The 27300-nt window shown below is 41.8% G+C and overlaps 2 protein-coding genes and 1 non-coding gene across 3 annotated transcripts; 2 read left to right on the top strand and 1 right to left on the bottom strand.

Annotated features, from left to right (window-relative positions):
- Nucleotides 1–226: 226 nt before the first annotated feature.
- On the bottom strand, nucleotides 227–335 carry LOC115509464. The gene has a single exon (XR_003967365.1). It is a non-coding gene; the product is annotated as a U6 spliceosomal RNA (small nuclear RNA).
- Nucleotides 336–2662: 2327 nt separating this feature from the next.
- Nucleotides 2663–5623, top strand: LOC115501164 (IQ domain-containing protein F1-like). Its single transcript, XM_030296093.1, has 4 exons — nucleotides 2663–2692; nucleotides 4110–4220; nucleotides 4355–4417; nucleotides 5174–5623. The coding sequence occupies exons 1-4, from the start codon at nucleotides 2663–2665 to the stop codon at nucleotides 5621–5623; spliced, it is 654 nt and encodes a 217-aa protein (XP_030151953.1).
- A 9232-nt stretch (nucleotides 5624–14855) lies between these two features.
- Nucleotides 14856–17887, top strand: LOC115500038 (IQ domain-containing protein F5-like). The gene is made up of 2 exons (XM_030294348.1): nucleotides 14856–14865; nucleotides 17448–17887. Exons 1-2 carry the CDS (start codon nucleotides 14856–14858, stop codon nucleotides 17885–17887), a joined length of 450 nt encoding a protein of 149 aa, XP_030150208.1.
- Nucleotides 17888–27300: the final 9413 nt, after the last annotated feature.

The raw sequence follows: 27300 nt of genomic DNA, 5'->3' as shown, positions 1-27300 counted from the left end.
CTCTTGATTTTGGCTCAGGTTATGTTCTCATAGTTTGTGAGTTCGAGCCCCACATCAGGCTCCACATTGGCAGTGTGAAGCCTGCTTGGGATTCTCTCTCACCCTCTCTCTGTCCCTCCCCCATCAAATAAATAAAATAAAATAAATAATAATAAAACAAAGAGATTTACTCTCTTGGCACCTCTCAAATATGCCATACAGTGTGTTGACTGTGGTCTCCATACTGAAAAATATGGTACATGTCATGTATTTGTATGTCACCCTTGCACAGGAGCCATGATAATCTTCTTTGCATAGTTCCAATTTTAGTGTATGGGTTGCCCAAGTGAGCACCCAGCTGACCTTTAAAAATGCTGTCTTTTGATAAACAAATAGTTTTAATTTGGATGAAGTCCATTCTATCAATATTTTGTACTTAATGTTTTCTCTGTCTTGTCTAAGAAATCTTTGTCAACTCCAAGGTCACAAAATAATTCTCATGGTTTTTCTTCTAGAAGCTTTATAGTTTTAGCTTTAATTTTTGTTTAGATCTATGACACATCATGTGTGGGTGTGTTTTGTCTATGATATTAGATAGGGGTCAAGATTTTTTCTTTTTTCCCCATTGAAAATGCATTTCCTTTCTGTACTGAATTATCTTGATACATTAAAGAAAATCAATACACTGTGTAAATGTGAGTCTATTTCTGGCTTCTTCATTCTGTTTCATTGATCTGTTTGTCTCTTCTTACACTAAAACCACATTGTCTTGATTACTGTAACTTTATAGTCTTCCAAGACAGTAAGTCTTGAAATCAGATAATGTAAGTCTATTTTGTCTAAGTGGGTACCCCTGTTCTCTCTTGGTTCCTTTTGCATAGAATATCTTTTTCTATCCCTTCACTTTTAGGCTCATGTGTGTCCTTGAAACTTAAGTCTTTGTTAACTAGCATTACCTGGGTCTTTTCTGTTTGTTTTGTCCATTTAGCCACTCTGTGTCTTTTTGATTGGAGAATTTAATCCATTTACACTTAAAGTACTTACTGATAGGTAAAGATTTACTAATGCCATCTTATTGTTTTCTGGCTCTTTTGTAGTTCTTTTATTCCTTTCTTCTCTTGCTGTCTTTCTTTGATGTTTTTCCATAGTGGTATGCTTAAAATTTTTTTTTTTAAGATTTTATTTTTTGTTAGGCAATCTCTACACCCAACATGGGGCTCGAACTTACAGCCCCAAGATCAAGAGTCACATGTTCTACTGACTGAGTCAGCCAGGTGCCCCTATAGTGGTATGCTTTGATTTCCTTTTTTTTTCTTTTGTGTATCTACTGTATGTTTGTGCCTTGTGGCTACCATGAGTCTGACATAAAACATCTTATAGTCTAAGTTGATAACAACTTCAATTGTATATACAACCTACCCTTTTACTCCTCCCCCAACTCTGTTTTTGATGTCATAATTTACATCTTTTTATATTGTGTATATATTGACAAATTGTTGTAGCTATAGTTATTTTTAATACTTTTGCCCTTTAAAATTTTTTTTTTTCAACGTTTATTTATTTTTTGGGACAGAGAGAGACAGAGCATGAACGGGGGAGGGGCAGAGAGAGAGAGAAACACAGAATCGGAAACAGGCTCCAGGCTCTAAGCCATCAGCCCAGAGCCTGACGCGGGGCTCGAACTCACGGACTGCAAGATCGTGACCTGGCTGAAGTCGGACGCTTAACCGACTGCGCCACCCAGGCGCCCCAATACTTTTGCCCTTTAACCTTTGTACTAAAATTAAGTGATTAGCGCAGCACCAGATTACAATATTACAGTATTCTAAATCTGACTGTATACTTACCTTTACCAGTGTGCTTTATATTTTCATATGTTTTTGTTATTAATTAGCATCCTTTCATATCAGCTTGAAGAACTCCTTGCAGCATTGCTTGTAAAGCAGGTCTTGTGGTGAGAGAGATGAACTGTCAGCTTTTGTGTGGGAAAGTATTTATCTTGTCTTCATTTCTAAAGGACAGCTTTATTCCTGATTAGCAGGGTTTTTTTTTTTTTTCTTTTAGCACTTTAAATATATCATATCTTTGAATATATCACTTTCTCATGGCCTGTTCTGCTGAGAAATCCACTGATACCTTTAAGGAGTTTCCCTTATATGTGAGAAAATGTTGCTCTTGTTGCTTTTAAATTTTGCAGGGGTGGGGCACCTGGGTGGCTCAGTTGGTTAAGCATCTGACTTCAGCTCAGGTCATGATCTCATGGCTTGTGGGTTCAAGCCCCGTGTCGGGCTCTGTGCTGACAGCTTGGAGCCTGCAGCCTGCTTTGGATTCTGTGTCTCCCTCTCTCTCTAGTCCTCCCCTGCTCGTGCTCTATCTCTCTCTCCTTCAAAAATAAATATACCTGCTCCATACTTCTTATTCCTTCTCGAGAGGATTCTTAAGATTGTATGTCTTCTCTCAATCCTGTAAAGCCAGGCTGAATTCTGATAGCCTCCTGTTTGCTTTCCCTGGAGCAGTGCTGAATGTTCAAATTGTGTTCTTTCTCAGTCCCACAGAGTCAACTGGCTTTGTATGCATGCTCACTGGCCATCTGCAAAGGCTTCTACTCGTCATCCTCAGAGGCCTACACAGGGAGCCAGCCATGGGTAAGGGAGTATGGGGTGAGTGGCACAGAGTGCTAGAGATGTCCATATGCCAGCTGGGGAATCTGAAGGTGAAGCATCCTCAGTGGCTTGTGGGCAGGCTTCCTGAAGGAGTCTGGTTAGAAGAACCCACATCCCTTTGATACATTTTGAGCCCTACCTGATATTCTCTCAGTTCCTCCCCACTGCTCAGTCATGTGGCTTACCTCAGTGTTCTGGAAGATATGAGAAATGCACTCTCAGTGACACCTGGGGTTGTGACTCTGAGGGGCTACCAGGGACTCACACTAACCAGGTGGGTTTTCACAGGACAAGAACAGGCAAAGGTGGGGAGGTCTTGTGGCAAGTGCCTTTTGTATGGTTCAGAGCTAAGAACACAGCCAAGAACTTCTATAGTGGCCACTCCTCACCATAAAATGTAGCCTTGAGTCCCTCAGGGAAGAAGACAGGAGGGCACCTGAGACCATTGCAGTCTGCAATGGGGGCCCCAGGTGGTCCTGGAAGCTTCATGGAGTTTCCTGGGCCTTGTATGGATGGTTCAACAATTCAACTCTTCCAAGGTAATCATTGGTAGCAATTTGGTACATATACCTTTCTCCCCCGTTATATGCATTTACTATATATGTATAATTATGTATCTTGATGACTTTACTTACATGAATGGGATCATAATGATCTCCAACGTTTTCACTTACAAATATATCTTAGATACACTTTCTCATCAGTACATATAAATCAAATTCATTATTAAAAAATTCTTTTTCTTTCTCTCTCTCTCTCTTTCTTTCTTTCTCTCTCTCTCTCTTTCTTTCCTTCCTTCCTTCCTTCCTTCCTTCCTTCCTTCCTTTAAATAAGTTCTACATCCAACATAGGGCTTGAACTCATGACCCTGAGATCAAGAGTCACATGCTCTACTGACTGAACCAGTGAGGCACCCCTAAATTCATTTTTTTACAGTTATAATTTATTAGTATTCTCTGAGTATAAATGGACTGTTAACAATTAAATCAATCTTCACTTTTACCAATTAGGGATATGATCAATGACTGGTTATTTTTGTATACCTGTACATCAGTGTGCCAATATTCTAGTGTCTTACTTTTGTATTCAGGGCTTTGGCCATTTCCAGCAGAAAAGAATGGACAGCACTTTTGTCTTTTCCTTGGATGCAGCTCAACTATCGGGAGCATCCTTGTGCCTGAGTCACAGCTGCCCTTATGACATCATAGGTCTCCCCCTCCACTCCATCTACCCATCCATGGATAGAGGAAGACCTGAGGGGATTTGAACCATCTACACCCAATCCAATGGTGAGTAAGTGAGAGACAGACAAACCAGGCTTTTTAGGGATGTCTCCATAAATCTCTTAGGATAAGGGGATCCCCCTGGCATATGAATACTCTGGGAAGCCCTGGAAGCTAGAGATACTGAATGCAGAGGGAGGGAGCACAGCTTCACTCTTGACTTTTCCCTAACTGCTGATTGCAGGAGAAGGACCAGCCTCAAAATATTAATGAACCCACTGAAGATGAGTCTCAGCAGAAAGAGGAACCGACCAGTTTATCCTCAGTACCACTGACCTCAGAGAATAATGTAGAGGTGGGAGGAGCCTTGACTTGGATGTCTCTGGTCCTTGTGTCCTAGTGCCTGTAGCTAGTGTTTTTTGCATGGTCTAGAACCAAGAAAGGAATAAACTCATTCTTGTTTGTCCTCTTTCCCCATTTCTTTTTCAGGCTGAAGATGTAAATACAGTTGAGACACAGACAGTGGATGGTGCTGATAAGAAAGCTAGACAAGTATGAGCTCCTATCCCCCAAGACCACACAGGGCTGGGGCTGGGAATGTAGGGGCTGTGTTTGTGGAATGGAATAGCCAACATATGGAAAGCTGAGCTTAAGCAATATTTGTCTGTGTGTGTGTGTGTGAGAGAGAGAGGGAGAGAGAAAGAGAGAGAGAGAGAGAGAGCATGTGCATATATGTTTGCTTGTTAAGAGTTAAAATGTGAAAGTCAAGAAGAGTAAGGATGGGGAAAAGATAAGAAATAAACTTTATGGGGTGGGGGATACTTAATACCATAACATGACAGAGGAAGAGAGTAGGTTGTGGTTTGGAGCTGGAGTCAAGGATGAAAGGACAGGATTAGCAAAAGATGCCACTTCTCTAGCAGGTGAGTGGAGTCTGAAAGGAAGGATCATAGGTCTTGATCAGGTGGAACATGTAACTTTTTGACCCATAGGTCATGTGTTCTTGCTCTAGGCTGGCCAACTTAATCCATATAAAATAGACAGGGCAGACGTACTCGCATTTTACAGATGGAGACTTTGAGATTCAGAGGTCAACATGTTGTGTCCATGTCCATTAACCAGAGAGTGGCAGAGACAGGACACCTACCTGGTCTTTTTGTTACAGCCAGTGCCTTGTCCAGTGCTCCTGAGCTTCAGAAGAAGGGCAGATTGTAGATAGGGAATCTGGGCCCCTTTCTGGCATGCCCCCAAACTCAAATGGGTAGGGAACATTCTCAAAATGCCCCCTCCTTTTTTTTTTCTTGCAAGATCCCAAGAAATCAAAATAAGCCCTCTACCAGTAATAATCAAGAAGTCATAAAGATCCAGGCCTGGTGGCGAGGCACCCTGGTGCGCCGGACACTACTGCACGCGGTAATCAGAGCGCTGATCATCCAGCGCTGGTGGAAGCACATCCTGACAAAGCTAATGGAGAGGAGGCGGCGGACAGCACTGGAGACCTTTACACGGAAGGAGTGGGCGGCAGTCAAGCTGCAGTCCTGGGTCCGCATGTGGCGCATCCGGAGGCGCTATTGCCGTTTGCTCAATGCTGTCCGCATTATCCAGGCCTACTGGAGGTGCCACTCCTGTGCTTCCCAGGGTTTCATCAAGGGCCAGTACAGAGTCACTGCCAACCAGCTGCATCTGGAGCTAGAGATCTTGCTGGGCTCAGGGCCTTGCATTGTGACAGAGTGTATTCCCCTCCCAATAAAACAGTGAAGTGGTCTTCCCCCAGGCTCTTTCTTTGACATGTTCCAGGAGGTCAGGGCACATGATAGCAGATACTTCACATCTGGCACTGAGGAATGGGCCGGGTTGTCCAAAGGCCCGAGTGTGTTAAGGGGAAGGATCCTGAGCCTTTGTCCAGACTGAGGAGAGACTGATTAGCAAGGTCTGCCATAAGTAGAAAAGTTGGTGAAACCTATCTGTCATGTTGGCCAACTCTGGGAGCATCCTTCAGGTAAATGGTACCCCTCCCCAAGGTTGCATATAATGGAGGCCTGGTGGGGGTGGGGGTTAGTGATGGCAATGGCAACACATTTGTCGGGAATTCACCCACCTAGGTCTAATTGCTTAGGGCTTGTTCTCTCACCTGCATGAATGAGAGGAGCCCACCCACCCCAAGCTCTGTGATCATGGTTCCCATTGGCTCATAAACTGGCCCCCATTATAAAAGGCAAGGAGAGATGGAAAGGAGGAGGCAGGCTGTTTCAGATTGGTAGGTGGCAGGTTTAATAAGTAAATGAACTTATGTATGAGGCTTGTCTTGTGTGGCTGCAAGGTGAGTAGATCTCACCTGCCTGCCAGAATCTTAAAAGTTTATATATAAGCCTTAACAGGGTTGAGACACATATACTGTCCAGATGTTCTCAATGCCACATTGCTCTCTCAAGGCTATGTCCTTGAAAAAGGCTCCCACTGTGGCATGGTGGGTGGCATGCACATTCCAAGGATAAGGGAGGGGATGAGGGGCCTTCAGTTGCCTGGGTCCAGCTTGCAAGTCAATGTGCAGTCATATCCTCTCAATGACCTTCTTCAAAACTCCCTGCCCAACTGGGGGCTGCATCCTCATACCCAGCCTCCAAGTCAGAATGAGTCAAACTGTAAATTGTTAAGAGTGCATAGCCCCAGTCTTCATTCCTATTTCAAACTCATCCTCCAGTCCCAAACGGAGGCTAGGATTCATTCCCCTTCAGACCTGTGGGAGGTTCCACCGGAGTGGAGATGGGAAAGAACGCACTCCACTGCTAGCCTAACCCTCTAGTGAGTGTCAGGTCATAGCATCTCACAGATAAAGAGTTAAGAAAGATCTGCCATGTCTCCCTCACCCTATCCCCAGGCTCAGTCTTAGCAGAGGCTGGTCCAGCTGGAGCTGGGGCCTCTGACAGTCACTTCCTATGAAAAGCTGCCCCGCTGGGGTGGGATTGGGGCCTAGGTTGTGATAAAGGGGCCATTAAGAGGTCAAGGTTAAGTTGTCCCTTTGCCCATCTGGGCACTGCTATCCCATGGTTTCCTATAGACACAGGGTCCTGGGGTCTTGGGTTATTCTCCATCAAGACTGCAAGCTCAAAAGCCCTATATCTGGTCCTGCTCCATCTACTCTGCCCTGACAAACTAGTCCTTCAGCTCACAGGGTTCTGAGATACTGCCTGGAGGCCTCAGGTTCCAGCTCTCTGTATTGCATTGGGGCATGAGCTCTGTATGTCCAGTTCTGTGTCTCTGTGCCCCACCCCTGTGTCTCACACAGGTTCTGGTCTCTCACTCTGAAGGATTTCTGTCTTTTTCCTTGACTACCTTTCCCTCTTGTGTTCAGTGTCTCAGAGTAAAGAGCAAGGATTTTGGAGTCAAACCCTAGGTCAGATCCCTTACTCCACCACTCACTGCTGTGTGGCTGTGGACACATTTTACCTCTCTGAGCTCATTTCCTGAGCTGATTCTCATCTTTCAGCACAAAGGTCAAGTGCCATAAAAATTTTGCATCAGCAACAAAGCATGGAAAGGGGTCACACCCACCTTAAAAACTGGCAGCCAGGGAAAAACTGCAAATTTGGGGATGCAGTAGAGTACCCCAGAGAGCACAGCAAGGTGTTCTCATTATCATTGGGGTGCAATGGTCCCAGGCCCTCTCAGTGCACAGAGATAGGGAATATATGTTTGTGCATACACACAAGCACACATTATCTACCTATCTATCTATCATCTATATCATCTATCATCTATCTATATTGAAATGTATGAGTTCACACTGATATCTCCAATTACAATCTAAAATCAGAGTTCTTTCTAGTTTTCTACTTTCTATGTTTCTACCTCCTGTTTCCAAGATTAAGACACCTGGTCCCAATTATACTTAATACATTTTCTTATCTGGTCTCCTCTGTATGTAATTAATCTTCCATGGCTGCTGCTGGCTATGCAGACATTGTCCTCACCCTGCTTGAGCTCTGACACCCTGCTGGGCCATTACCCTCTTCATGTATCTCAGGTTCCAGTTTCCCGCATTGGTTGCTGTCCTCTGTGAATGCCCCTCTCACCTAACTTGGGGCTGACATGAAATTTCAGGATGCCCTCTGCACAGATACCCTCCTTGCTGTACTCAAGTTCTGATTTCCTATACCATTAAGGATGCCCTCTTCATCTTGTCCATGCTATGATACCTACTACTGCCATGGCCTTGAACTCCCATGTCCAGACCCCCCCCCCCCTTTACTCTGCCTGGGTTCCAAATTGGCAACTCTTTTATGCCAACACCTTCCTCACCCTCTTGGAATCCATGCCCTGTTCTGTGTCACAGTTTCTCTTGCCCTTGTATACCTATGTTGCATTGCCCAGCCTAATGGCTTTCAGACTAAATTGTTCAGGAAGAGAAGGGACTAAAATGAGGGAAAGGATGAGAGGAAACTAAAATTTCCATTTAAAAACAGAGAAAAACCATCTGCAGAAAAAAATTCCCAGTCATTAAAATCTGCTTCAACATTTTTATCTCAAACCTCAACGAAACATGACCATAAAGAAAACCAGAAAAATGTCCATGAGAAAATGGCTCAACATGTTTGAACACAGGTTCAGGTCTTCTTCTCTTGGTGTAAATTCATAGGAATAACAGAAAAAGAATATATTTATTTAAAAAATCTCTAATAGAGGCGCCTGGGTGGCTCAGTAGGTTGAGCATCCAACTTCAGCTTGGGTCATGATCTCATAGTTTGTGGGTTCAAGCCCTGCATTGGGCTTGCTGCTGTCAGCGCAGAGCCCACTTCAGATCCTCTGTCCCTCTCTGTCTCTGTCTCTCCCCCATTTGTTCTCTCTCTTTCAAAAATAAAATAACCATTTAAAAAATTAAAATAAAAAAATAAAAAATCTCTAATAGTACCTAAACATTTAGGAAGGGAACTAAAATGGACAGAAATATGTGGCCTCCTTAAAGGACAGAAGGCAGATGTGAAAACACCAAAAGAACATATATCAAAGCTCTAAAAAAAGGTCTCCTATCAAGGAAGAGAATGGCCATGCAGTCCCTCCAAGCTTGGAAGCAGCTGATTCAGGAGGCAGCAGGGGCTGGTGGCTACTGTGGGGACTAGCTGGGATATAACCATAGAAGGGGCAGCCAGCTCTAGCTGAGCCATGTGGTTGGCAAGAGAAGGACTATCTCCAGGGAGGAGCTATGATTGGTAGGGCCTGATACCATGTGACTCCCTTGCACAGCAAGACTCCTGCCCAGGAGACCACCCACCATGAGATCCCACCCCATGCTTCCCTTGCAACCCATGGACATAGCAATCATCAAGAGGCAAAGAGGAAATCACAGGACAAAGATGAGTACTCAAACAAGAATCACCAAGCTTTGGAGGAAACCAACCGCAGAAAAAAAGCATCCCTAGACTCAATAATGAGAAACACAATGGCCAAGGGAAAGACTAAGAAGGCAACTTAAAGAGGTGGAATTAATATTCTCAGTGGATGGGAGGAGACATTTTAGCCATAAAAGAACAAACCATTATTTAAAAGAGCTATTTATGGATCTTAGAAAGGAACAGTGTTAAAATTCAAACTTGATAGATGGGATGAATAGCAGAATGCACATCACCAAAGTTAATGAGTAGAAAGTTTGACAAGAGAACTCTTGAAATACAGCAGAAAAGGGAAAGATTCAGAGAAATGAAAAGGTTGAAGAAAAGCAAATTTAAAAATGGAGCACCGATCCAGAAGTTCTACTCATGGTTGAATTAGTGTTCTTGAGAAAGGAAGCACAGAGATGAAAAGCAGGAATCTTCAAGGCATTAACGAGTTTCTCAGAACTCATCAAGGAGATTCAATTGCCCTAAAAAAGGTGGCATCCATCTGTTTTCCAAACAGGTTGCAGCACAGTCTCATAGCTGATGAAGATAATATACGTAAACATTTGAAGAGGAAGAAAAAATCCAGAAACTACCCACTCAGGAATAAGTTTCAGACTGACCTCAGCCTTCTCAGCAGCAACACTGGGTGTGAGGAGATTAAGTGGAGTGACACCCTTAATGTTCTAAAAGAAAAGAAATGTAAGCATTGAATGATATACCACCTATGACATCATTCAAGTCTAAGGGCAAAAAATGAAAGACATTTTTATTAATTCAAAGTTTACATTGAAAGTCTCTCAAAGTATTTCTGGGAAATGAATTCCACAATAAAGGAAAATGAATCCAGGAGAATGACGTAAGAAGCAGTAATGAGTACAGATGCCATTAAAATTTGTTGTTACAAGAAAGATTTTTCTATTAAAAAAATGTGTACTATCTCAGAAGATACTAACATGAGAGGATGCTGGAGGCAGTGAGTGAAGTAAGGAAAATTGGGCAGAAGTCCTTGCCAGATTTGGGGTAGAAGTGACAGATACTGATTGGGTCAAAATTTTCCATGACATAAAATTTAAAGTGTAAGTGTTAAAATGAACCTAAGTATAAATAAGTACTAGAAGAAAAGGAATAAATTGTATAACTTTTATAGAAATTTGAAATTATGTTCAGAGAAAACAAACCTAAATTTGAGGAGATAAACAAACTAGGGGTTTGTTTTTACATTACAGAAATCTGAGCATGGACAATCCAAGCCTGGTGTAGCAGTTCATGTAACTAAGCTACTAGTTTCTCATCTGCTCCTCCTCATTATCTTAGAGATGTAAGCCTTATTCTCATGTCCTCAAAGTGATTACCAGAGTGCTGGCTATCAAGCCTACTTTTTAGGGAAGAAGAGGGTTCAGGTAGAATGACAAAAAGGATTCATTTGCATTCTTAAGGAGCTTTCCCAAAAGACTTACCCAGCAACATCTCATTGGCCAGTGAGTATCACATGGCCACTCCAGTCAAAAGACATCCTGAGAAACGTCATTTTACTTAAATGAGCATGTTGCCAACTCCAATGAAATCAGTTCTTTTGGTAAGAAAGAAGGGTGTGGATATGGGTAAGCAACTCACAATCTCTGTCACAATTGCTAAAATAGTAGAAGGGAAGAAACTCACCAACCTCCAAACTCACTGAAAACTCAATCTGACAAAAAACAGGGAAAGAAAAACAGATCATAAGAAAAAATGATAGATTTAAAGCACAAAATAAGATGGTAGTAAGTCCATATATATTAGGAATCAATAAATGTGAATTAGTAATATCCATCTATTGAAAAATATTCTCCTTCTGAGTTAAACAGATCTTGCTTTTGGTAGACATGGAGATGAATTATACAGACTCCCCTTCAAGGAAGAACCTGCTGCCTTGGCTCCTGGGAGTGCTGATAGCAGCTGTCAGCCCTTTCAGGGACTGCTTCAGCTGCAAAGAGCCTGCCTTGCCCAAAGTCAAGCCCTTCAGATACCACCCTCAATGACTGATCTAAGTGAATGTGTAAAGACCTGGCCATTTGGACTTAATGTGGGTCAATCTTGCTAGGCCATTTCAGCAACAGAACTTCCTGTGGTGCTTGCTAAGGCTGCCAGCTGAATTGCTGCATCTTCTCCCTCTACCCAATCCTGTTTCCTTCCCTTTCTTCCCATAGGTGTTGATCCCAAGGGTACTCCCTAATACATAGCCTGAATGCTAAACTCCATCTCCTTTCTTGGAGAACCCAAAGTACAACAGTTGATGCCAGAGGTTGCCTGAGAAAGAAGATAATAAGATGGGGTTTTGAAGTGGGATCACTGACTTCATCAGTGCCTGGTTGGCAATGAGGACCCCAAATACTAGTGGTATGTGCAGCACAGATAGCCCCTGACACAGGGTGGTGGTTTAAATGGTAACCTTCTCAAGCGTGAATGGGATCATATATATATCCACTAGCTGGTGTGACATAGCAAGCATTTGGAAAGTAGGGGGGAATTAAGTATAAAGAATTGGATGGCTATTTTAGGCTCTATGAAGCTCTAGAAAAAGATAACAGATGGCTGAGAACAAGTAACAGGTAATTAAAAAGTAAGTGTAAAAGCCAGAGTGCCTTCTTGATGGCATATGAAGAAACTCTTGTCTACAATGGTAGGGCTTAAAAAAGCTGAGGGCCAGGCCCAGGGCTTAATCATCAAAGTGGCCAACATCCTAAGAAGGTTAAATTCTCCATCAAGGTAGGATGTTCTGCCAAAATCAGGGCAGGAAAAAGATGGAACTCTGACACATGGGATAGGATAATTTGGGTTGATGGCCCCCCAAATCTTTAATTCCCAAGTTCCCCTGAACCCTTTGAATCTGAAGAAATGTGATACTCCTCCTTAACTTCACTGATAGTAATGGTGACAGACAATGGGAAACTGAAGATGCAAACTACATGAGCAGGTAGCTTAGACTCTTGAGTACCCACCACTGTTGTGCCATCAGCCCTCTTAGCTCATACTCATGTGGGCTTATAGGGAATCCCTTGGGTCCAGCTGACATAAGAGGAAAATGCCTGACTTGCAGATTGTTAAGCTTAGTATGTGTATGCCATCCCCAAAGAGCAGGTGAGCCACAGCCTCATTCAAAGGTAGCCTTGAAAGACAGTGAGTGGTGAGGGGAAAGTCCTCTCAGTTGTCAGAGTTTCAGGCTGAACACCTACTTTATGCAGAAAGAGAAGTGGTCTGAGATAGAATATATATGGGCTTGGGGCGCCTGGGTGGCGCAGTCGGTTAAGCGTCTGACTTCAGCCAGGTCACGATCTCGCGGTCCGTGAGTTCGAGCCCCGCATCAGGCTCTGGGCTGATGGCTCGGAGCCTGGAGCCTGTTCCCGATTCTGTGTCTCCCTCTCTCTCTGCCCCTCCCCCATTCATGCTCTGTCTCTCTCTGTCCCAAAAATAAATAAAAACGTTGAAAAAAAAAAAAGAATATATATGGGCTTTTCAGTAGCGGTGAATGGCTTATTGGTCAGTTTCCTGGCAACACAAAGGCTTGAACAATGGGGACAAGGAAGTCTGGTCTAGAGGCAGATAGATGGACATACGGGAGTATACACAGAGTAAAAAATCTTTGTATTGTATGTTAACACCTGCCACCAGGGTACATCTACCACGGAATAGGCACTAAACAGTGAAGTAGACAAAAACACTGGACTGGTTGATGTCAGCCAACTTCTGTCACTCATTCTATTGCTGGAACAATGGGTCCTGGATGGTCATGGAGGCAGAGATAGAGGCAATATATGGACCCAACAGCATAGGCTCCAAGTTAGCAAGGCTTATGTAACTCTTGCTACTGCTATGTTCAAGTCATGGAGTTGTGGTGTGTTTGGTAAATCAGAACATTCACCTTCTGTTTCTGAGAAAAAGTCACAGAACTAATAATAGTTAAGTCAACAATGGCAGGAAAGCTTATCATTGATGTTCCTGCTTTAGTAACACAGTAGATTAAAATGTTTTCCCCAAAATACCTATTGATGAATAATATAATGAGTAACCATAGGCTGTAAGCACCTTACATTTTCATAAACTTTGTAAATTTGTCCAACTAAGCCTAATTTTTCTGCTTTTTTCCACATGTATTTTCACTGTATCAGTTTTATCACATCCTAGCAGATACCACTTCAGGTGGCATTGAATTTGTCTCTTCTCAGCTTCTTCAACCAGTATTCTCAACTGTAGTTGTTTTCATGCAGACTATTCATAAAGCTGAATTCTTTAGGCCTCTTAAAGTTGGCATTCACCCCTTCCATGAATGACAGCTGAGCTGTATGGTAACATCTGCTAACTCATCAACAGCTAAGGAAAAACCACTTGAAATCATTTTCCTTGTTTTAATTTGACTGTTGGTTTTGTCCCCAGTGTCTTCAACTCTCAGAGCAACTATTCCCATGAAAGGCTAATAGTGTTAAGTTTATTTTCTGTCATCACATTTTTTTTTTCCAGCTGCTGCAATTAAATATAATTTAGTTAGCTCACCAGTAGTAAACACGTTTTCTTGCTTGGCTAACAAATGAGCAGTCTGAAAACTTACTTTGTGCCCCATTTTCATTTTTTATTTTTGTAAAGAAGTTCTGCTGTGGTTAGATATCCCATTTAAAATTGCTAAATTTTAAGATCTTTGCTTTCTTGTGAGTTAGGAATAATACGGACTGCTTAGTCTGGTAATGTAGGTATATAATGCTGTATCCCTTTAGCACAGCTATAATGTTGCATAATGAACACAATGCTTTGCTATTGCCAAATAATGTGACATTTAAAGTCTACTTTTCTCCTCTGTTCTTGTTTGACATAATACATTATGTATTGGTGATAAAATATAAATCACAGCAAGCAGTATATGTGGCACTCGAAATACTATTCAGTTATAACTGCACCACTGCCATTTGTTATGTGTTGAGCAGCAGTGGGAGGTGATGGGAGGGTCATATACTGTCCCTGTCACAAATACTCAAATCTGTCATTGCGGTGCAAATGTGGCAATAGACAGCCTATAAACAAATAAACCTGGCTGTGTTCCAATACAATTTTATTTATGGATGCTTAAATTTGAATTTCATGCAATTCTCATGTGTCATGAGGTTTTTTTGTGGTTTTGTTTTGTTTTGTTTTAGTTTTTTCAACCACTGAAAAATATAAAAACCATTCTTTGCAGGATGTACAAAAACAGGCAGTGGGGTGGATTTAACCTATGTGCTGTAGTTGCTAACCCAAGCCCTAAATCAAGGCCCATTACATGGTGCTTGGTTCCTAATAGGTAGAATGTATGTGTCCCAGAATCAATGTGTGGCAGTGGTGGTGCATCCATGAGCACCCTTCCAGTTATACATGTGGGAATTTGGGCTTTGTGTCCCTGCAGGCTCCATACGACTGGGGATTCTAGTTTCTAGGGAGGAGGGTAGTCATCAAGGGTCACAATAAGGGTCCCACTAAACTTAAAGCTATGGCTGGGACCTGGTCACTTTGGACTCCTTCGCCAAGAGACAAGCAGGTATTGAAAGGAGTCACCATACTGGCAGGGATAATTAACCCTGGTCATCAGAAGGTGAGGGGGCTGCTGCCACACTATGGGGGCAGGTAAGACTATGAATGCTGCTTGGGTGATTCACTGGCAGATCTGTTGGTGCTTTGCTGCCCAGTGTAATGGTAGATGAATACAATTATGACCGGAGAAGTATGGTAACTAGAGAATCAGATACCTCACGGATGAAGGTCTAGACTCATGGATAAAGGTCTGGATAACTGCTCCCCCTGAAATTGCCTAGACCAGCAGAAGTGCTAGTCAAAGGGTGGAAGGGGGAAGGGAGAAGGGGGTAAGGAGTGTGAGTCTTCTCTACATGCCACCCCCCTGCATAGCCCCACACTGCCCCCACCCCATGCCCACTCTACATATTGCAAATGCACTCCTCAATGACCCCTGGGGCTGTGACCCTGAGAGGGGACCAGGTCTTCACAATGACCATGTGGGTCTTCAGAGGCAAGGAGCAGGCAAAAGTGGGGCACTTCTTGTGTAGTGGTTGCCCCTTACCCATCTTCTGGCTGTGACTTTGAGGTTCTCAGGGGAAAAGGAAGACAGGAGAGTGTTTGAGCCCACTTGAGCCTGAGATGAAGGCCCTGGCTAGTCCTGGGGGCTTCATGAATGCTCTCCCAGAGGACTGATAACTAGACGACCTACAGTTAGGCCAGACATAGGAGGTTTAGCAACAAGGGAGTTTATTCTGTTCCACTAATTCTGCTATCTTCTTCAGAGATGATCACTGCTAATTTTTATCTACCTTCTTAATCCCTACCCCTTTAAAAATAATGCTTTTGTGACAACATGTGTATAAATATATACTTATATTGAGTTCATCTTGATTTGATGATTGTTAATCTTGCTAAATCTTGAACACTGTTCTATATCAGTACATAGAACACTGATTCTAATTGTTATCTGGGGTGTCGTTGTTGAGATAAACTGAAATCCATATAATAAATACTATCCAGGCTTTAATGAGTATCATTATACACTTTTGTGTCAGTGGGTCAGTATTTGGGGTGTCCTTCTTTGTAGCTAGAACTCTGGCCACTCTGGTAGGAAAGAAAGGACAGTTCTTCTAGGTTTTTCTTAGAAAGGGGCTCAATTGCTGGAAGCCATCCTGGTGCCTGAGTCATAGGTGCCTTTATGACATCATATCTCTCACCCCTCTTCCACTTTTCCTGCCAGTGTGTGGCTGGAGGAGTATGGACCTGAGAGTGATGGGACCACCTTGCCCCTAACCATGGGTAATTTAGTAAAGTGCAGATCTGAGGGGGATTTGACCATCCACCTCAAGTCATGGGCATTTAATGTTTTGTAAGAAAGAGTTAGGTCCACCTGAGCTTTCTGGGAGGACAGTAAAGTTCTCAGGATGAGACCCCCCCCCCAACCCCAATCCTTCCATGTCTGAGGTCCCAGGAAAGGCCAGGAATCTGTGTGGTTGACTTGTCACCTAGTGATGGGAAGATCACCCTTACTTTCTCCAATGTTTTTCTTGGTAGTCTCTGATTACAGGACAGCAAAATTTCCAAGTTATAGTCAAAGATGATGAAGTCATATTGATAGAACAGAGGTTGAAGGAGCAAAGGGGAGAAGAGGAAGTGGCTGTCCCCCAAACTCCCACCCACATCACTACCATTACCCACTCCACTCCTCCATGTGTAGATGGTTATAGGCTTTACTATGTTGGGGAAAGTCTTGACTTGTGACATCTCTGACCCTTGGGGTTCAGTGGAGTATTCCAAAAGTCTGTGACCATGAACTTTGTTATCCAAAGAGAGATGCTTCAGTGAGTGAAGGGACACTTATTAGCGTGGCTCCAGGACAATAGGCATACACCCAGGGTGTGCTAGGCAAACAGAGGAATGGTCCTCATACACAGAGCTGGAATGAATACAGATTGACTCCTCCTTGGCTATCCTTTTCCCCCATTTTCTCCTTAGGCTGAGATGTGGGTCTGGCCAAGGTGTATAGATTGTGCCAAGGAGGTGGGCAAAGAGTATGAACTTAGACCATGCATGGTTGGGAGCTACAAGGTGGGGACTGTGTTTGGCGTAGAGGTACAGGGAGATTGGGTCTAGAAGTGTGTGTGCACGTGTATCTTTATACTAATGTATGTGTTAACTGATGTTTAAGCTCAAGTATAGATGGTGGAAGAATCTTTTAATACTTTGGTGAGGCAGAGGGGAGACAGCACGTTGTGGATGTAACCTGAAGTCAGAGGTGAGAGGGCAGGGGGTACAAAGATGCCACTTCTCCAGCAAACGGGAGGGGTCTGAGGAAAGAGACATGAACCGTACGTAGGTGGTTGGGTCCAGGTGAAACTTACATCTCTTTCACTTCTGATTATGGTGCTCTTGCTTTAAACTGGCCAACCAGGTCCATGCAAAACTGGGTGACACTGCAAGTTCAGGAGGAGGCCATGAGACTCAGAGGGCAAGATGATGTGTCCATGTCCAGTAATCAGAGAGTGGCAGAGGCAGGACACTTGCTTAATCTCCTGAGTCCATCCATTGCCCACAAAAGCTCTGCTGAATGTCAGAGAAAGGGGCAATTGTTGATAGAGGACCAGGGCTCCTTCCTGGCACACCTGGGAGTTGAAATGTATGAGTTTCCTAAGTGTCCCATTTTCTTTTGCAAGGCCCTGGAATAAAGACCACCACAAAACAGGAAGCGGCCATGTTCATCCAGGCCTGGTGGCGGGGCACCCTGGTACGCCGGACACTGTTGCACGCATCCCTCAGAGCGTGGATAATTCAGCGCTGGTGGAAGCAGATGCTGGTGAAGCTGATGGAGAAGAAGAAGCGATTATCCCTACAGTTCTATGCTCAGCAAGAATGGGCAGTGGTCAAGCTGCAGTCCTGGGTCCGCATGTGGCGCTTACGCCTTCGTTACTGCCGTTTGCTCCACGCTGTCCGCATCATCCAGATCTATTGGCGCTGGCATATTTGTCAAACACGTGGCTTTATTCAGGGCCGTTACAACCTCAAAGAAAGCCAACTAAATCTTCAACTTGAAATCTCTTTAGGCTTACAGGCTTGTAAAGTGCAACAGTGCATACCCCTTCCAGTAAATGAATGATCAGGTCTGCTATATCTGTGTCCTCTGCTCTCTTTGCCAGATTTCAAAGAGGTCATTGAGTTAATGATAGCATCTCATAAATCAGTCCCGAGGAAGTGCCAGTTCTCCTAGCATGGAGAAAGATTCTGAGAGCCCAATGCTGGATGAACAGGACCTATGAACAGATTGATTAGCAATGTCTGCCATGGGTAGGAGATTTGGGGGCTTCAGGGCCTCCAAGTTGGCCAACACAGGAGAGACTCTTTCACAGTGTGGTTCATGTAAGTGGCACCCTCTGTAGTTGTGTAACATGGAGGACTGTGCCATCTTTTGCTTCCCCCCACCCAAATGTTTAAAAAATGCCATTTAAAAAACTGTGGTTGGGGCGCTTGGGTGGCTCAGTCGGTTGAGCGTCCGACTTCAGCTCAGGTCATGATCTCACGGTCTGTGAGTTCAGGCCCCGCATCAGGCTCTGTGCTGACAGCTTGGAGCCTGGAGCCTGCCTCAGATTCTGTGTCTCCCTCTCTCTCTGCCCCTCCCCTGCTCATGCTCTGTCTCAAAAATAAAAACATTTAAAAAAAAATAAAAAAATAAAAAAATAAAAAACTGTGGTAAAATATACATAACATAGAATTGACCATTTTAACAATGTTTAAATAAACAGCTCAGTGGCATTAAGTATTTCACATTGTTGTGCAATTATCACCAGCAGCCATGTCCAGAACTTTATTCATCTTGCAAAATTAAAACTCTGTACTATTAAACAATTATTCTTCATTCTCCCTTGCCCTCAGCCCCAGGCAACCACCATTCTATTCTGTCTCCATCAATTTGGTCACTGTAAAAATCTCATTTGAATGGAATCAGACATTAGTGGTAGCAGTAGTAGTAGAAGTGACTGACTTTTTCATTTAGCATGTCTTCAAGGTTCATCCATGTTGTAGCATGTGTCAGAATTTCCTTCTTTTCTAAGGATGAATAATATTTATTGTATGTATACACCACATTTTGTCTATCTATTCATCCATGAATGGATACTTTGGTTGCTTCCACCTTTTGATTATTGTGAATAATACTGCTGTGAACATGGGTGTACAAAGATCTCTTTGAGATTCTGCTTTTGATTCTTTTGTGTATATACTCAAAAGTGGGATGGCTGCATCATTATAAAATAGTAATTCTATTATAAAATTCATTATAAAAATAGTAATTCTATTTTTAATTTTGAGGAACTGCTGTGCTGTTTTCGGTAGCATCTGTACCATTTTACATTCCCATCAACAGTGCACAAGGGTTCCAATTTCTCCACATCCTTGCCAATGCTTGCTAATCTGACTCTCTTTCTTTCTCTCTTTTTGATAGTAGCTATCTTCTGGAGGTAAAGTGGTATCTTATTGTAGTTTTTATTTTCATTTCCCTAATGATTAGTGATGTTCAGTATCTTTTCATATGCTTACTAGTCATTTGTATATCTTCTTTGAAGAAATATTTATTAAATCCTTTGTCCATTTTTGAATCAGGTTTTTTGTTGTTGTTGAGTTGTAGGTGTTCTTTCTATATTCTGGATATTAATACCTGATCAGATATATAATTTTCAAAGATTTGATCCTATTTTTTAAAAAACTAGCTGTATTGATAGCTCAGAGACTGGAGCCTGCTTCAGATTCTGTCTCCCTTTCTTTCTGCCCCTCCCCTTTCAGTGCAGCTAAAGCTAGCAGCAAGCAGGGGAGGGGTGGAGGGAGAGAGACACAAAACCTGAAGCAGGCTCCAGGCTCAGCACAGAGCCTGAACCGGGGCTCGAACTCGCGAACGGAGAGATCATGACCTGACTTGAGCTGAAGTCAGAGGCTTAACTGACTGAGGCATCCAGGTGGCTGAGAACCCAGTAGGGGTTCTTTTTTGACAGTTTTTTCCTTCTGCCTCAACGTTTCCAGTGAGATCTGCTGATGACGTTATAGGCAATCACTTATATATAATGGGTTGCTTCTCCGTTGATGCTTTCAAGATTCTCTCTTTGTCTTTGTCTTTTGGAAGTTTGATTATAGTGTTCCTTTGCATAGATCTCTTTGAATTTATCCTGCCTTGAGTTCACTGAGCTTTTAAGGTGTTTATATTCATGTATTTCATCAAATTTGCCAAGTTTTAAGCCATTCTTCAATAATCTCTCTGCACTTTTTTTTCTCTTCCTTCTAGGACTTCCACAATGCATATGCTGGAGAGGTTGGTGGTCTTCCACAGGTCTTTAAGCTATATTAGCTTTTATTCAATCTTTCTTTCTGTTCCTCAGACTCAATAATTTCAATTGTCCTATCTTCAAGTTTGCAGATTCTTTTGACTGCTCAGATATGCTTTTGAATCCCTCTAATGAATTTTCATTTCAGTTCTTGTAATTTTCAATCCAAGAATTACTTTTTAAAAGGATTTTCTATCTCTTGGGGCACCTGGGTGGCTCAGCTGGTTAAGCATCTGACTCTTTTTTTTTTTTTTTTTGAAATTTATTGACAAATTGGTTTCCATACAACACCCAGTGCTCATCCCAAAAGGTGCCCTCCTCAATACCCATCACCCACCCTCCCCTCCCTCCCACCCCCCATCAAAGCATCTGACTCTTGATCTCAGCTCAGTTCTTGATCTCAGGGTCGTGAGTTCAGGCCCCACATTGGGCTTCATGGAGCCTACTTAAAAAATGTTTTTTATCTCTTAATATTTCCATTTTGTTCTTACATCATCTTGACTTTGTCCATGTCTTCTTTTAGCTCTCTGAGCACCTTTTAGACAGCAGTTTTAAAGTCAATTTCTAGTAAGTCTGCCATCTTGTTTATCTCAGGGAGTTTCTGTTGATTTAACGTTTTTCCTTTGAATAGGACATAGTTTCTCATTTCTTAGTATACCTTGGATTTTTTTGTTGTTGAAAACTGGAAATTTGAATCTTATAATGTGGTGATTCTACAGGTCAGATTTTCACACTTTCCCTCATTTTGCTAGTTTTGTTGTTGTTGGTGGTGGTTTGTTGTAAGGTGTCTCTGTGTTTGGAGTTAATCTAAGGTGTAAATTTGAGACCTTCTCTTAAATTTTGAGCCCACACCTTTCCTGGGCAAACATAATGACTTTTTATATTACCCGGTATATGTGTTCTAGTCCTTAAATGTCTGGTACTCAATAAGGGAAAAAAAGAAAAGTAAAGAGTAAAAATTTAAAAAAAAAGGTTCCATATCTTTAAATCCTCTGGAAATTGTTTTAGCTGGAAGAAAAGGGTATTGAAACAATTGGTGGGGATTGGGAATTGCAACAATGGCTGCCTGCCTCTGTACCTCTGTGATCACAAGCAGCAATAAGCAATCAGAGCACAAATCCTTGATATTTAGAGGACAGAATCTTTATTACTCACCTTGGTTTTTGGAAACAGAATAAAAATTTTTATGGAACTCATACATGGTTGCCCACCACAGTGCTGGGGATTAGGGATAGAGTCAGGGATGGGTAGCCAGTAGTGTACAAAGGGCTGAAATTGACCAAAATTAATGACAGTTTACCATCTAGTTTTCTGGAAGTTATAAGCCTTCAAATAGAGTCCAGAGCTCCAAAACAGCTACATCAGACAGAGTCTTCCAGTGCAGTTGTTGTCTAGATGAGGGAGATGGATTCTTTGTCCATCCTTTCTGCCATGTTTTCTCTAGCTTTGACTTCATATAAAGGCTTTAATGTAAACATAAATTTCCGTCCCCCCCACCCCCCGGGAATAATACCCAAGAGTACAATTTCAGAATTGTATGAGAATTGCATATTTAGTTATTTAGGAAAATTCAAAATTGTTTTCCAGAGTTGCTGTGCCATTTAACATGCCTACCAACAATTTTTGAGAGATGCAGCTTCTCCATATTTTCACCAGCATTTGGTTTTGTCAGTATTTTTTGTTTCAGCCATTCTGATAGATAAGTAGTGACATTCCACTGTTTTTTTTTTAAAGTTTTATTTATTTAAGTAATCTCTACGCCCAAAGTGAGGCTTGAACTCATAACCCCAAGATTAAGAGTTGCACACTCCACTGACTGAACCAGGCTCCCCTTCACTGTGGCTTTAATTTCCATTTACCAAATGGTTAATTAAGTTGAATGCTTAATACTTTCAAGTGTTTATTTGCCATCTATGTACTCTCCAGTGAAATGTTTGTTAATGTCTTTTGCTTATTTTCCATCTGGATTGTTTCTTTTTTACTGTTTTGTTTTGGGAGTTTGTTTTTGTTTTTGTTTTTTAAGTAAGTTTCATGCCCAGCACAGAGCCCAACATGGAGCCCAATGCGGGACTTGAACTCATGATCCTGAGATCAAGATCTGAGCTGAGATCAACAGTTTTACACTTAACTGACTGAACCACCCAGGTGCCCCTCTTTGGGAATATAAAAGGTATATATTTTAGCAGAGAATATCAGCAAGATGATGAAAAAGGAGGCTCCCTGCTCATATTCCCTCTCAGTAGCAATAATTTGGCAGCCACCCATGGACAAAAGTACTCTGTGAGAGATCTTGGATCCAGGTAAGAGATTGTGAAACCCCAGTGGAGTCAAGACCTAAGAAGGCCATTTTGACAATGTAGGCTCATGCCCAGGTGGCTGACTCACTACCCATGGTCTTGTCTACAAACATGGAAATACCTCTATGTCCCCTGTTTGGCCTTGAGCTTACAACCAACACCATATATCAAGGAACTTGGGAGGAGTCATGTGTATCTATGTCTCAGGCAATTGTCACAGACCTTGGTCCCAGCTGTGGACCCTGAAATGGCTTGTAAACCAGTTCTAGCCCCTCTCAACCTCATCCTGGGAGCCCCTGGAGGCAAGCCTGTCAAACTTGGTCTGATGCAGATCCTGAAATGGCCCTGTGACTCACCTCAAGGTCCTCCCAACTGCAGTCTAAAGCAATCCTGACAGCCCAGGGGTCCAGGGGAAAACATGCTCCTCTGCACCCCCGGACATCCTGAAATTGCACTGTAATTTGGCTCCAGTTATTCCCAGCTTCAGTCCACAAAGTCCCAGAAGCCTGGAGATCCACTGGGAGAAATGCCCATCAGTGTCTCTGGAAGCAGGACAGCCAACTTTGGTATGACAGCAGATTCATGAAACAGCTCTGTGACTTGGCTCTAGCCCATCCCAGTTACAATCCATAAGCAGCCCTGCCCACTTAGTGACCAACTAGAAAAACACATCCACCTGTGCCTCCAGAGCCAGGCCTGCAGACCTCAGTCCTGGCTATGAACACTGAAGTAGCCTTGGGACTCAGTTCTAGCCCCTCTAAGCCATGATCTGGGCCCAGTTATGCCTTCCCAGGGCCTACCCAGTGTCCTGGCAGGATCTTTCTTAGGGACCTGGTGGGAGCCACATTCATCCATATACCTAGTAATAGAGACCATGAAGAATCAGGCAAACATGACACCAACAAAGGAAAACTAATAATGTTCCAGTAAGTGAGTCCAAAGAAATGGAGATCTGTGAATTGCCTGACAATTCAAAGTAATCACCTTAAAGAAACTGAATGAAATGCAAGAGAACACAAATAATTAAGCAAAAAGAAGAAAAAAATGAAGAAAATAAGAAATATAAAAAATAGAAAACATAAAAAAGAAACAAATTCTACAGCTATAAAATACAATGAAAGACTGAAAACCTATAGAAAACTTAAATAAGACTTGATCACTCAGAAGAAAGAATCAAGGAACTCAAATACAGGTCATCTGATAGCCAGTTAGAGGAACAAAAAGAAAAAAGGAATGAAAAAGAATGAAGAATGCCTACATGAATAATGGAATTCCACTAACTGAACAAATATACACATTATAGAAGTCCCAGAAGAAGAAGAGAGGGGAAAGGGCAGGAAGGTATTTAAGGAAATAATAGCTGAAAACTTCCTATATTTTGGGAGAGATATGGACATCCAGGTACCTGAAGCTCAAGGGACCCCAAGCAAGATCAACCCAAAGAAGACTACTCTGAGATACATTATAATCAAATTGTTAAAGTCAAAGACAAAGAGAAAAATTTAAAAACAGCAAAATAAAAGCAACTTGTCATATAGAAGAGGAACCCTCCCCCCAAAAAAAACCATACACACACACAAAGGCTATCAGTGGAAATCTCAGCAGAAACTTTGAAGGTCAGGAAGAAGTAGGATGATATAGCTGTAGTGCTGAAAGAAAAAACTTCCAACCAAGAATACTACACACAGCATTGTTGTCCTTCAGATTGAAGGAGGGATAAAGACCAGACGAAGAAAAGCAGAAGGACTTCATCATCACTAGACCTACCTTACAAGAAATGCTAAAGGGAGTCTTCAAGTTGAAATGAAAGAATGCTAAGAAATAACATGAAAACATATGAAAGTATAAAACTTGTTGGTAAAGTTAAAATATACAGTCAAATTCAGAGCACTCTAATACTGTAATTGTGGTGCACAAATAACTTTTTTTTTTTTTAAGAGAGAGAGTGTGAGCAGGGGAGAGAGAGAGAGAACCTTAAGCAAGCTCCACTCTCAGTGTGGAGCCTAATATGGAGTTCAATCCCACAACCTTGGGATCATGACCTGAGATGAAATCAAGAGTTGGACACTCAACTGACTGAGCCACCCAAGTGCCCTGGTGCATAAATCACTTTTAAGTCTAGTGTAAAAGTTAAAAGATGGTTGCCAGAAGGGGGTGAGGGTAGAGGAATGGGAAAAATGGATAGAGGGGAGTAGGAGGTATGGGCTTCCAGTTATGGAATGATTAAATCGTGGGAACAAAAGGTACAAAACAGGGACTATAGTCAGTGGTGCTGTAATAGTGTTGAATGGTGACAGATGGTAGCTACATTTGTTGTGAGAACAGAATAATGTAAGTGTTGTTGAATCACTATGCTGTACACCTGAAAATAATGTAACATTGTGGGTCAACTACATTCAATTTTTTTTTAAAAAAAACAAGGAACTGTGAAAAAAGACAATAGTAATAAAAATATAGGTACAATAATTTGTTAATAGATGCACAATATAGAAAGATATAAAGTGTGATATAAAGCATGGAAAGAAAAGTTAAAGTATAGAGTTTTTGTGTGCAATTGAAGGTAAGTTGTCAATATCTTAAGATAGATTGCTATAACTGTAAGATGTTTTATGTAAGCCTCATGGTAACCGCACACACACACACACAAATCTTCTAGTAGAGGGGCATCTGGGTGGCTCAGTTGGTTAAATGTTCTACTCTTCATTTTGGCTCAGGTCAGTTAAGTGTCGAACTCTTTTTTTTAAATTACTTTTTAAAAGTTTATTTATTTTGAGAGAGACAGAATGGGATCAGGGGAAGGGGAGAGAGAGAGAGAGAGAGAGAGAGAGAGGGAATCCCAAGAAGGCTCTGAAGGGTCAGTGCAGAGCCTGACATGGGCTTGAACTCACAAAACTGTGAAATCATGACCTGAGCCGAAATCAAGATTCAGACGCTAACCGACTGAGCCACCCACTTTTAATTTCGGCTCAAGTCATGATCTCAAGGTTCGTGGGTTCAAGCCCAGCTTTGGGCTCTGTGCTGACAGCTCAGAGCCTGGAGCCTGCTTCGGATTCTGTGTCTCCCTCTCCCTCTGCCCTCCCCCACTCACATTCTGTCTCTCTCTCAAAGATAAACATTTAAAAAACTTAAAATACATAAATGAATTCAATTCTCCATTCAAAAGGCACATAGAAAAGATTTTTAAAAAACAAGACAAACAACATGCTGCCTACAGGAGACTCACTTAAGTTTTAAGAACATACATAGGCTGAAAGTGAAGAGATGTAAAAACATATTCCATGCAAATCATAACCCAAAGAAAGCGAGCAGGGCTGGCTATCCTTTTATCAGAGGAAATAGACTTTAAAAAAAAATTTTTTTTAACGTTTATTTATTTTTGAGACAGAGAGAGACAGAGCATGAATGGGGGAGGGTCAGAGAGAGGGAGACACAGAATCCAAAACAGGATCCAGGCTCTGAGCTGTCAGCACAGAGCCCGACGTGGGGCTCGAACTCACAGACCATGAGATCATGACCTGAGCCGAAGTCAGCCGCTTAACCGACTGAGCCACCCAGGCGCCCCAGAGGAAATAGACTTTTATTCAAAATCAATCACAAGATTAAAAAGTCACTATATAGTGATAAAGAAGTCAATTAATCAAGAGGATATAACAATTATAAATAGATATGTACCAGAGCACCTAAATATTTAGAGCAAAATTTTTTTACACAATTCTTTAATGTTTATTTATTTTTGAGAAAGAAAAGCAGAGTGTGAGTTGGGGAGGAGCAGAGAGAGGGAAACACAGAATCTGAAGCAGGTTCCAGCCTGAGCTGTCAGCACAGAGCCCAATGAGGGATTCAAACCCACCAACCACAAGATCATGACCTGAACCAAAGTCAGACGCTTAACCAACTGAGCTACCCAGTTGCCCCTAGAGCAAATCTTAACAGAAGTGAGGGGAAAAACAGACAGCAATACAATAATAGTAGTGGACTTCAAACCTCACTTTCAACAATGGATAGATTATCTAGACAGAAAAACAATGAGGAAATAATAGGATTGAATAACACTATAGACTAAATGGACTAAACAGACATATCCACAGCATTCCACCCAATGGCACCAGAATACCATTCTTCTCAAGCACACATGGGACATTCCTCAGGAGAGATCATATATTGGGTCTCAAAAAAAGTCTTGGAAAATTTCAGAAGATTGACATGGTACCAAGTATCTCCTCTGACCACAATGGTATGAAATTAGAAATCAATAAAAAGAGGAAATTGAAAAATGCACAATTTGGAATTGGAAATTAAGCAATACACTTCTGAACAATCAATGAGTCAAAAAAGAAATAAAAATGGAAGTGAAAGTACCTTGAGACAAATAAAGATGAAAATAACAACATACCAAAATTTATGGGATACAGCAAAAGCTGTTCTAAGAGGGAGGTGTATAATGAGAATGCCTACATTAAAAAAAAAAAATTCAAATAAACAACCCAACTTTATATCTTAAGGAACTAGAAAAAGAAGAACAAACTAAGCCCAAAGTGAGTAAAAATAATAAACATTAGAGCAGAAATAGTATAATAGAAAAATTCAATTAACCTAAGGGCTGTTTTTTAAAAAGATAAACAATTTTGACACACCTTTAGCTAGACTAACCAAGAAAAAAAAAAGAGAGAGGATTCAAATAAATAAAATTATAATTGAAAGAGTATATTTTACACCTGATACCACAGAAATACAGAGGATCATATTATTATGAACAGCTATACACAAACTAATTGAATAACCTAGAAGACATGGATAAGTTCCTAGAAATATACAACCTACCAAGACTGAATCATGATGAAGTACAAAATGTGAACAGATCAATAGCAAGTGGATTCAAGCAGTAATAAAAAAAACAAATCTCC

Source organism: Lynx canadensis, chromosome A2 (genome assembly GCF_007474595.2).
Source record: "Lynx canadensis isolate LIC74 chromosome A2, mLynCan4.pri.v2, whole genome shotgun sequence".
Taxonomy (NCBI): domain Eukaryota; kingdom Metazoa; phylum Chordata; class Mammalia; order Carnivora; family Felidae; genus Lynx; species Lynx canadensis.
Note: the sequence above shows the minus strand (reverse complement) of the source record. Positions and strands in the feature narration are given on the sequence as shown.